The 12,245-nt window shown below is 42.3% G+C and overlaps 1 protein-coding gene across 4 annotated transcripts in view; it reads right to left on the bottom strand.

Moving 5' to 3' along the window:
* Positions 1-12,245, bottom strand: part of LOC133568744 (epidermal growth factor receptor substrate 15-like 1) — a 64,305-nt gene that overhangs the window by 24,520 nt on the left and 27,540 nt on the right. For all 4 annotated transcript variants that reach the window (XM_061920854.1, XM_061920857.1, XM_061920855.1 and 1 more), the window contains 6 exons: positions 8,808-8,887; positions 6,089-6,161; positions 5,851-6,012; positions 3,288-3,485; positions 2,904-3,062; positions 2,716-2,818 (listed from right to left, as the gene is read on the bottom strand). In XM_061920854.1, coding sequence (XP_061776838.1) covers positions 2,716-2,818; positions 2,904-3,062; positions 3,288-3,485; positions 5,851-6,012; positions 6,089-6,161; positions 8,808-8,887 — 775 coding nt within the window. The remainder of the gene's footprint in view (positions 1-2,715; positions 2,819-2,903; positions 3,063-3,287; positions 3,486-5,850; positions 6,013-6,088; positions 6,162-8,807; positions 8,888-12,245) is intronic.

Raw genomic sequence — 12,245 nt, 5'->3', positions numbered from 1 at the left:
CACACACACATTCACACACTGATGGAGGGAGCTGCCATGCAAGGCGCCAACCAGCACCCATCAGGAGCAAGGGTGAAGTGTCTTGCTCAGGACACAACGGACGTGACGAAGTTGGTACTAGGTGGGATTTGAACCAGGGACCCTCGGGTTGCGCACGGCCACTCTCCCACTGCGCCACGCCGTCCCAAATATATTTAAGTACATCCACATTGCAGACACGCTGCTTCTGCGCCAGACAACCCCGTGCACATGGCTAGTGTTAATGTGTATGTTAGCGTGTAATGGTGGTCATATTTCCCAGGGTCTTTGAACACATTTTGTTGGAAGTTGGAAGTGCGCTGCTATGGAAACGGAAATAAATACGCAGAAGAATTAGTTCTTTAGTCTCCTCCAGGCTCGACTACTGCTACGCACTTCTTGTCGGGATCCCCAGCAAGAACATCCAGAACAGACCTGGGCAAATTAAAGGCTGGGCCACATAAGGCCCGTTAAGCTTTTCAATCTGGCCCGCCGGACATTCCCAAATAATGTTTTTAGATGTTTAAGATGGAAAGTAGCTGCCATTATGATGTGCAGTGATGTTCTCTAATAACCGTAAGTCTTGAACTATACAAAGTATTTCAATGGTTGGAATCTGCACAAATGGATGATAGACCAGTTACGATGGTAATCTAATTAGTTACGATGGTAATCTAATTCACAGCAGCTCAGACGAAGCACCAAGCAGTGTGGGTGGGAAACGTTTCCACAGACGTGGAAGGAGATTTTCACAACAAAGTTCTAAAGCTTAGTGATACACAGAATAGAAAGTACTTTATTGATCACTGGGGGAAATTCAGCAAATAGATATATCAGACTGTAGGTGGGTTTACTGTGTACCCTTCGCGTTTATGTGTCACTGTTTGTTGCATTTTTTTGCGTTTCACTTGATTGTAAAATATGTCGAAGGAAAGGGGGTGTGACGTTCATTTTTGTCAATATTCGGTGTTTTATCATTCATAGAAAAATGTAAAATTCCATCACATTTTTTAAGGCGGTCTGTCATAACGTTTTTAGCATTCAGTCAGACATTATTGTGAGGTTTTATATTAGTGTTCTTACAAATAGATATACCGGTCCCAAGACACATTGTTTTCTCTAAATGTGGCCCCCGAGTCAAAATAATTGCCCAGGCCTGATCCATAAGCTGCAATACATACAGAATAGTGCTGCTAGGATCCTGATGAGAGTGCGGAAATACAATCATATCACACAAACTCTCAAATCGCTTCACTTACTTCCCGTTCCACTCAGGATTGAATACAAAGTCTCCCTACTAACCCACCAGTGCCTCCATAGAAATGCCCCCCTCTACCTCAAAGAACTACTCATCCCCAAATCCTCCACACGACATCTCCGCTCCAAACAGGCTAACCTCCTCCAACCTCAAAGGACAAAGCTACGAACTATGGGAGACCGGGCTTTCTGCTCTGCCGCTCCCAGTCTGTGGAACGCTCTCCCTGACCACCTGAGGGCACCACAGACTCTGGATGCTTTTTTAAAAAGTCTTAAAAACCTTTCTTTTTAAACAAGCCTTTTTATAGATATAAATGATAAATAAATGATAAATGGGTTGTACTTGTATAGCGCTTTTCTACCTTCAAGGTACTCAAAGCGCTTTGACACTACTTCCACATTTACCCATTCACACACACATTCACACACTGATGGAGGGAGCTGCCATGCAAGGCGCCAACCAGCACCCATCAGGAACAAGGGTGAAGTGTCTTGCTCAGGACACAACGGACGTGACGAGGTTGGTACTAGGTGGGATTTGAACCAGGGACGCTCGGGTTGCGCACGGCCACTCTCCCACTGCGCCACGCCGTCCCTTATAAGCATACTAGTTTGGACTGGACTGGACTCTCGCGGCTGTGTTGGATCCATTATGGATTGAACTTTCACAGTATCATGTTAGACCCGCTCGACATCCATTGCTTTCGTCCTTTCCAAGGTTCTCATAGTCATCATTGTCACCGACGTCCCACTGGGTGTGAGTTTTCCTTGCCCTTATGTGGGCCTACCGAGGATGTCGTAGTGGTTTGTGTTGTGGTTTGTGCAGCCCTTTGAGACACTAGTGATTTAGGGCTATATAAGTAAACATTGATTGATTGATTGATGGTTTTAGCTATGAAGCTGTTCTAGTTTTTAGTTATTTTTATTATCTTGTAATTATTTTTCTTTTTTTTAATTACACTGTAGCACTTTGAGGTTGTTTGCTCAATGTAAATTGCTTTTCACAAATAAAATCTATTATTTTTATTAGTTCAGGCTGTGCATAAAATGACCAAAATACGGTATATATTGTACATATTACATATTGTTATGATTGTGTCTGTAACTATATTGTAAATAGATTTGCAGCTTGTATACATAACATTGCCGGAGGGTTTTGAAGTTGTTTTAGAGGGCTTCTAAGGCTCAAATGGTGACTCCAATCAGCTGCATCTTGCAAACATTTTTTTTTAATCATCTTTAAAATCCTAAAAACAAAAAAGACATGCGATTTCTTGACTCTCATAATGATTGTGTACAATAGGCAACATATTTTTAAGAAAATACTTTTTTGGGGAATTTTGCTTAGTGCCCAAGTGTTGACACATCAATTAGATTAGAAAGAAATGGCCAATGTGTCGGTGTTTGAATTACAGCACAGTGTCGCTCTAGGAAACAGACCTTTAAAGAGGTTGGACTTGAAGGGGTCTTCTGTCTGGAAAGGGTCTGCTGCCTTGGAAGCGCTTTGGTTGAACATGGCTAGTCTTGACTTGAATGATTCATCCTAATGGGGGAAACATTTGACGCACAATAATAGAATGAACCCGAGAAGTCACGTGGTGTGACAGGTTATTTACGATTCGTCTTACCACACTTCTGAAGACACTGTTCTCATTCTCGGCGAGCAGGTCGGTCATGTCAGCCATGTTGTTTCCTCCCCCGAGGTCGCTCAGTGCAGCGTTGTACTGCTCGATGGTCTTGGAGACTTCCTTCTGGTTTTCCTGGAGGAGTGACAACTTACTGCGAGCCTAAAAAAGGAACAGAACAAAAGGGGTTATTGTTGACTGTGGTCTAACCTACGGACTGTGACGGCTTTGGCTATTCTTTTTTTGATAGCAGACCACAAGCCCATTTAATCCATCTCTATTCAAACTTCCAGGAGTTGTATGTTAAAAGAAGAGCCCTATTGATTTACACATGCACTTTTGAATGAGGCATAATGATTTTAACCATCCCCAAGTGACCACTCTAACCTGGTTCATCTCTTCCTGGGTGTTCTTCAGAGACTTGGTGATGCTGTCTAGCTGAACGCGCCCTGATAGCAGGTTCTGCTCCAGCTGGGCCTCCTCTTCTTGCAGCCGACTGAGGTCCGCCTTGGTGCGGCCCACCTGTTGCTCTTGGCTCTGCAGGTTGGTCTCCTCGGAGCGGATCTGGCTCTGCAGAGTTGAGATCTACACCAACGCAGTTGAAATTTTAGTAAGGATGTTGTTGACTAAGTGTCGAATCCAACTTTAACTTTTTGTTTTTTTAAGAGCACAGCCAATTGGGATTTCTTCAAATCCATCTCAAAGACAAAGGCAAAAACTTGCCTCCTTCTCTGGAGAGAGAAGCAGGGTTCAATGTCTAACGATTCAATTGTGAGGTTGATTGCCAAACTGGACTTTTCCGAATCAAAATCGTTGACTATTTTAAAGATACCCCTCAATTTTAGGACTCTTGTTTTCTTAGTGTGAGTCAATACATGCAAAGATATCAAAACAAAACTGCATCCACATCTTAGCTTACTGTTATAGATGACAAAGCTAGATATTACAATACGCAATACAATGCAAAGATTGTATTGTATCATACGTCCCGACAAGGAATCTGCGTTCAAAGAACTCCGGCTTTTTCTCTCTGGCACTCACCGAGGGTGGACGCTCCCCTTTCCTCTCCCTTATCTCTCCTGCTTGCTTCTTTGTTTTGTCTTGTCTTAACTTTCTTGTTGCCTCTTTTTGCACTGCTCTCCAAATCTAAACATTGGAACTATTTAACTGGCCTCAACAAAATTGACAAGATCTTGGGTTTGGGGGAACCTGCTGTCGTGACGAAGCGGTTGTTGCTCGACACACGACGGACTCTTGGGAGAAGGAGTGCTGCGTGTCTGGCGACCCTTTTCTGTCGAGGACGTGAAGTTATCCACCTATTCGGACTTATGACAACAGGACATTTGCTGATTGGAGTAAGCGTTGCTCTGGTTTGTCGACAAATTGGAAGTTGCTGGCAGTCTTCAAAGTACCCCAAAGCTGCCACAAATGATTGGAGGATGCCGGAAGAACTGCGGATTACATCGTACTGTCTACCCCGCAGTTTTTGAGGACCAGTTATAGACAATTTTAGAGTGAAAAGCAAATTTTATTTTCACTCGCATACAAATCATTTTAACTTGGATTTTTTTCCCTAGCTTCGAGACTCTCCCGAGGATCACTGCAGGAAGACACAACAAACTCCCTTTTTTGTCTCTCATGGACACACAACTGTTGTTGTGAACTTTGGACTAGCGACGGCAAATACATCAAGGCCGCAGAACAGAGACACACTATGGGCTTATACACACACACACTCACACATCCACACAAAAATATACGCCACACATACACCCTCCTGTCCCCCAATCCAACGCCCTCGACGCAATCTCGTAGGGGTGATGAATGGATGGTCAGCGCCTGAGAGCTGCGGCCTACCACCATGACCTTGAACTACCTTCCCTCTGTTGCTACATATCTCGAGATGTATGTTGTAATATGTATATGCGCTTTGCTAAGGAGGTTTTTTCTCACTCCGAACTGGGCCCCCTTAGGAGCACAGTCTGGATTGTAATTCTTTACTCACCCTTCCCCAGCGTTTATCTTTTTCCCATCTTTTACGGGGCACCTTATGGCGACCCGTCAGCGTTCTTGTTCTGTAACCCTGTACACTGTTTGTCTAATCTTGAACAGGTTTGTGCTGAAAACAAAGTTTCGTTGTACTTGTTGCAATGACAATAAAGACCTACCTACCTACCTTATTAGTGATTCCCAGAGCCCAAAAAAAGTCTGCGGGCTACAGAGCGTTTTCTATTGGGGCTCCAGTACTCTGCAATGCCCTTCCAGGAACAATTAGAGATGATACCTCAGTAGAAGCATTTAGCTCCCATCTTAAAACTCATTTGTATACTCTGGCCTTTAAATAGACCCCCCTTTTAGACCAGTTGATCTGCCGTTTCTTTTTTTTTCTGCTCTGCCCTCCTCTCCCTTGTGGAACGAGGGGCACAGGTCTGGTGGCCATGGATGAAGTGCTGGCTGTCGAGACCCGGGGTGGACCCCTCGCCTGTGCATCGGTTGGGGACATCTCTGCGCTGCTGACCTGTTTCCGCTCGGGATGGTCTCCTGCTGGCCCCACTATGGGCGGGACTCTCACTATTGGACTTGACTTTCACATTATTATGCTAGACCCACTCAATGTCCATTGAATCCGATCTCCATCTGCGGTCCTCTCCATGGTTTCTCATAGTCATTCTCATTGATATCCTACTGGGTTGTGAGTTTCTACCTGCCCTTATGTGGGATCTGAACTGAGGCTGTCTTTGTTGCTTGTGAAGCCCTTTGAGAAACTTGTGATTTAGGGCTATATAAATAAACATTGATTGATATTGATTGATTGAAAGCAAATCAGTGTAATATCTAAAAATATATTGCATTAATAATAAATGCATTTAATTGTTAGAATGTGGCAATAAAAAACGAGCTATGGAACACTAATGTATTGGAAAATGAGTATAATCAGGGCTAAACTAACCATCTGCGTCTCTTCTTGACACTTCTGCTTGACATCGTTGAGCATCCCCTCCAGCTTGGAACGCTGCTGGTCCATCTCATCCAGGCGCTTCTGTGCGTCCTGCTTTTGAAACTCCATGTCCTGCAGGCTGCTGCTCTCCCGGTCAAAATCCTGCTGCATGTCCTAAAACACATAGGGCCGATAAATTCACATGTTCTTCCTGTTTGCAGACATTTTTTTTGGTTGTACTTCCTCTTACTTGAACAGAAATATTCTGCTTCCTGATAGTTTCTTGCATTTCCCGTATCTCTTGTTCAAGGATATATTTATCTCTGTAATAGAGCCACACAGTATTGTCAATACAGGTCGAGGTGATTACAGTAGATTGTGCATGCATGATATGTACAAACCCCATTTCCATATGAGTTGGGAAATTGTGTTAGAATGATTTGCAAATCATTTTCAACCCATATTCAGTTGAATATGCTACAAAGACAACATAATTGATGTTCAAACTGATAAACATTGTTTTTTTTGCAAATAATCATTAACTTTAGAATTTGAAGCCAGCAACACATGACAAAGATGTTGGGAAAGGTGGCAATAAATACTGATAAAGTTGAGGAATGCTCATCAAACACTTATTTGGACCATCCCACAGGTGTGCAGGCTAATTGGGAACAGGTGGGTGCCATGATTGGGTATAAAAGCAGCTTCCATGAAATGCTAAGTAATTCACAAACAAGGATGGGGCGAGGGTCACACCTTTGTAAGCAAATTTTCAAACAGTTTTAGAACAAAATTTCTCAACAAGCTATTGCAAGGAATTTAGGGATTTTACCATCTACGGTCCGTAAAATCATCAAAAAGTTCAGACAATCTTGAGAAATCACTGCACGTAAGCGATGATATTACGGACTTTTGATCCCTCAGCATCAAAAACTGACATCAGTGTGTAAAGGATATCACCACATGGGCTCAGGAACACTTCATAAAACCACTGTCAGTAAATACAGTTGGTCGCTACATATGTAAGTGCAAGTTAAAACTCTACTATGCAAAGTCAAACCCATTTGTCAACAATATCCTGAAACGCCGCCAGCTTGGCTGGGCCCGAGCTAACCTAAGATGGACTGATGCAAAGTGGAAAAGTGTTCTGCGATCTGACGAGTCCACATTTCAAATTATATTTGGAAACAGAGGATGTGGTGTCCTCCAGAACAAAGAGGAAAATAACCATTCGGATTGTTATGGGGCAAAGTTCAAAAGCCAGCATCTGTGTGGTATGGGGGTGTATTAGTGCCCAAGGCATGGGTAACTTACACACCCGAGAAGGTACCATTAATGCTGAAAGGTCCATACAGGTTTTGGAGCAACATATGTTGCCATCCAAGCAACTTTATCATGGACACCCCTGCTTATTTCAGCAAGACAAGTGTTACAACAGCGTGGCTTCGTAAAAAAAAAGAGTGCGGGAACTTTCCTGGTCCGCCTGCAGGCCAGCCCTATCTCCCATCGAAAATGTGTGGCGCAATATGAAGTGTACATAAAACAAGAATGGGAAAGAATTCCACTTTCAAAGCTTCAAAAATTAGTTTCCTCAGTTCCCAAACGTTTCTTGAGCGTCGTTAAAAGAAAAGGTGATGTAACACAGTTGTGAACATGCCCTTTCCCAACTACTTTGGCACGTGTTGCAGCCATGAAATTCTAAGTTAATTATTATTTGCAAAAAAAAATTAAGTTAAGGGCTTCATGGTGGAAGAGGGGTTAGTGCGTCTGCCTCACAATACAAAGGTCCTGCAGTCCTGGGTTCAAATCCAGGCTCGGGATCTTTCTGTGTGGAGTTTGCATGTTCTCCCCGTGAACGCGTGGGTTCCCTCCGGGTACTCCGGCTTCCTCCCACTTCCAAAGACATGCACCTGGGGATAGGTTGATTGGCAACACTAAATGGTCCCTAGTGTGTGAATGTGAGTGTGAATGTTGTCTGTCTATCTGTGTTGGCCCTGCGATGAGGTGGCAACTTGTCCAGGGTGTACCCCGCCTTCCGCCCGATTGTAGCTGAGATAGGCGCCAGCGCCCCCCGCTACCCCGAAAGGGAATAAGCGGTAGGAAATGGATGGATGGAAATAAAGTTAATGAGTTTGAACATCAAATATGTTGTCTTTGTAGTGCATTCAACTGAATATGGGTTGAAAAGGATTTGCAAATCATTGTATTCCGTTTATATTTACATCTAACACAATTTCCCAACTCATATGGAAACGGGTTTTGTATGAGGAAAAAACCTACAGTAAGACGATACTGGAGCCTGAAACCCAGGACTACAAGACTGACAAACAGTTTCTACCCACAGGCCATCAGGCTTGTGAATGCTAGCTCCCCCAGCTACCAACCCCCCCTCCCCCCCGCCCTTTTTACTTTTATCTTTTTAACAAAAGACAGTTACCATGACCACTGTTAACCATCACTTTAGACACTTTTCACATTTGATCACTAAAGAAACTTAACTGCTGCTGTGACCCAATGTCACCTCCATATTTGTACTGTGATGTTACTCACTGTGCCTTGTATATAAAAAAAAATTGTTTTATTTTAGCTAAGTACCATGTGGCTTGTTGAAGGGTGGACTAGCAAAGTATGATTGTCATTGTACGGAAAACTGTCTAAATGTGCATATGACGATAAACAATCTTGAAAGTTATAAAGTATGTAAAGCAAGTTAATTTGACTATCCAGCCATCCATTTTCTACCGCTTATGACTATGTAAATTCAATCTCTAAATACAAACAAAGGATGTGAAAATGCTTGGCTTGGCACAGCCTCTCTGTATAAAAGAGCAGATATCAGCTTTAGGGCTTAAAAATATTAATATTATAAGAAAATTGAGCCTTTTTTTTTAACAGAGTTCCTTTTCCGTCGTTTTTCCAACAAAGAAGAGAAACGAATCTCTCCTCATTGCAAAGCCGGAAGGGCTCACCTCTGCAGCTGACTTATTTCCTGGCTGAGGTCATCCAGCTCCTTGATGCCCGTCAACTCAGCTGGCGCAACGGCGATGTCCTGATGGGCGGGGTAGGGGTGGGGGTTGAGGCAGCACAGTCAGAAAAGTGGTGAAACAAAACTGATACGCTGACATAGATGGGCGATGGATCACTAGGTAGAATGAGCAGATGTTGCAAGTAGGGCTGGGCGATATACTCGATATATCGCGGGTTTCTCTCTGTGCAATATAGAAAATGACTATATCGTGATATTCGAGTATATGTTCTCACGCAGTTGCTTTTAGCTGGGGGCATTACACTACAGGCGTTTCTCACTCTTTGATGTCTCTCCTTCTTACAGAGACTTACAGTAAAACAAGCCCACCTTCTTACATACGCCCCCTACTGTACGTATATGCCCTCGCGGAGCAGAGAGGTAGCGGCATGGGTAACATTAGCTGTGGTGCGAGTGGTAATACGAGAGACAGAAGGTGCGAATCTGGTAACAAATGAAAGAAGAATTAATTCCAAAGAAAAACAGCAGGGGGTCCATCATCTGGTGGTGGTTTGGCTTGGAGGGGGAATATATCGAACAGACAACTGTAATTTGTCAAGTGTGGGGCAAAAACGTTGCTACAAAAAGTAGCATTACTGCTAATATGTAGCATCATTTGAAAAGTCACACGCTAGAGAATAAAGAGTGATTGATACTCCGCAGGTCAACATCTCTGTTCGGTGCCACACCAACAAAATGCCCAAGCAACCATTTCCACATCAACACCGTTTGAAACAAATAGTCAACAACAGAAGGAAATAACATCCGCAAGAACCTACCACATAGAACCTACCACACTTATTGAAACATCTTGTCTGACATCATGCACTAAAGAGCACTTTATTTGTTTTAAACTATTGTAGTGGCGTTCTGTACAAAAAGTGCACTTTAATTTAGTGTTGTTTTAATATGTCATCTTAGTGACATCATGCACAAAAGTGCACTAATAGCTTCTTTTAAAATGTCTCTGACAATCTTGCACTTTCTGTTTTGAAATGACATGAATGTTTGTGCCACTGCTTAATAATTGTTTAATAAATACACTTTTGGTAAACGTCCGCAGGAACCTACCACATAGCGAAGGACATACACTATTTGATTTCCTATTATGCAGCTCATTTTTATTTGACACTTATTAAAATATCTTGCGTGACATCATGCACAAAAGTGCACTTTATTTGTTTGTAACTATTGTTGCGGTGTTCTGTACAAAAAGTGCACTTTAATTTAGTGTTGTTTTGATATGTCATCTTAGTGACATCATGCACAAAAGTGCACTCATAGCTTGTTTTAAAATGTCTCTGACAATCTTGCACTTTCTGTTTTGGAAATGACATGAATGTTTGTGCCGCTGCTTAATAACTGTTTAATAAATACAGTTTTGGTCAATTGACTTAGTTGTGATTTCCATCTCTGCATGAAAGTTTAAAAGTAGTATATATTAATGCTGTATGAAGAAGGTTTTAATGTAGACACATAGAATCATCATACTGCTGTGATTATATGCATCAAGTGTTCATTCAAGGCTAAGGCAAAATATGGAGATATATATGGTGTATCGTGACATGGCCTGAAAATATTGAGATATTAATAAAAGTCCATATCGCCCAGCTGTAGTCGCAAGTCAAGAGGCAAGAGTGAAGGATCGGGCACACAGAAGTGAAGGAGCTCCCCCCGCTGATGTGTCCAACAAAATAAAAGGACAGGAAGGAGGTGTGTCTTGTGCAGGACGAGCAAACAATACATGAAAAGCGCTCCGGCAAGACAACACAAAAGAATGCACAGTTTTGAGTGATGATGTCATGTAAAATGTAACTCGGGTAAGCAAACCTCCTCGAATACTTAACTGCTAATTTGTCTCACGGGTTACATAACGCAAGTGGTAGCTATGTTTTTTTTAATTTGTAGGGCGGGGTAGCTCGGATGATAGAGTGGCCAATAAGAAACTTGAGGGTTCCTGGTTCGAATCCAGCTTCTGCATCCTATTGCTGTTGTGTCCTTGGGCAAGACACTCGACCCACCTTGCTCCCAGTGCCACCCACACTGGTGTAAATGTAGCTTAAATGTACAGTAGATAAAGCGCTTTACATCGAGAAACCCATTGAGTCACTGGAGAAAAAGCGCAGTATAAATGACTTTTCTTAGTACCGGTATCTGCTCTACAAGGTAAGAAGAAAGTTAAATCTTATGAACACTGCATAGTTTTTTTCCAAAAGAAATAAAAATACATCAAAAATATGAAGAAACAAATCTTAAAGAATAATTAACAATTTACATGCAGAAAACAAGTAAGTATAACTAATGAATGAAATGTTTAACATCGCTTTCACATTTATTGAATACAATGGAGATGAGCTAAGAGGAAATGAGTCATGTGAACGCCACGCTTGTAATTTGCTATGAGTTATTTCTTGAATTCAACAGTGTTCCATGCGTCTTTTATCAAAGTGTTGCCACTTGCAACTTTCTTTGGCCCCTCTGTGTTTTATTTTGCGGCCATACTCAATTTAAAAAAATGTACCGAGACTAAATCATGAACGCGTGGAATTATTTGTTTGGGCACTCAATTCCGAAGAATGATACGCAGGCCAAAAGACTAGTTTGTATAACAAGTTACCAAAATGTTTTACGTAAAGTTGGGTAAAAACCTAATCATACAAAAATAGGGCATTTAAAACTTGTTGTACCACTCTATGTTTATTTGCACCTAACTGCCATCTATGATGCAAACGATACATTTTAACATCCATTTTCTTAATTAAAGCAATTAGAGATGTCCGATAATATTGGGCTGACGATATTATCGGCCAAAAAATGCTTTAAAATGTAATATCGGAAATTATCGGTATAGGTTTCAAAGTTATCGGTATCGGTTTCAAAAAGTACAGAGCGCCAATAAACCTTAAAGGCACTGCCTTTGCGTGCCGGCCCAGTCACATAATATATGCGGCTTCTACACACACACACAAGTGAATGCAAAGCATACTTGGTCAACAGCCATACAGGTCACACTGAGGGTGGCCGTATAAAGAACTTTAACACTGTTACAAATATGCGCCACACTGTGAACCCACACCAAACAAGAATGACAAACACATTTTGGGAGAACATCCTCACCGTAACACAACACAAACACAACAGAACAAACACCCAGAAGCCCTTGCAGCACTAACTCTTCCGGGACGCTACAATATATAGCCCCCGCTAACACCAAACCCAGCCCCAAACCTCAACCCCCTCCCATCTCCAAAATTCGGAGGTCTCAAGATTGGCAAGTATGCTTTGGTATACTCTGGACTGAAGCTGTGTGCCTACCGTATTTTTCGGACTATAAGTCGCAGTTTTTTTCATAGTTTGGCCAGGGGTGCGACTTATACTCCGG

The sequence above is a fragment of the Nerophis ophidion genome, linkage group LG14 (assembly GCF_033978795.1).
Source record: "Nerophis ophidion isolate RoL-2023_Sa linkage group LG14, RoL_Noph_v1.0, whole genome shotgun sequence".
Lineage (NCBI taxonomy): Eukaryota > Metazoa > Chordata > Actinopteri > Syngnathiformes > Syngnathidae > Nerophis > Nerophis ophidion.
Note: the sequence above shows the minus strand (reverse complement) of the source record. Positions and strands in the feature narration are given on the sequence as shown.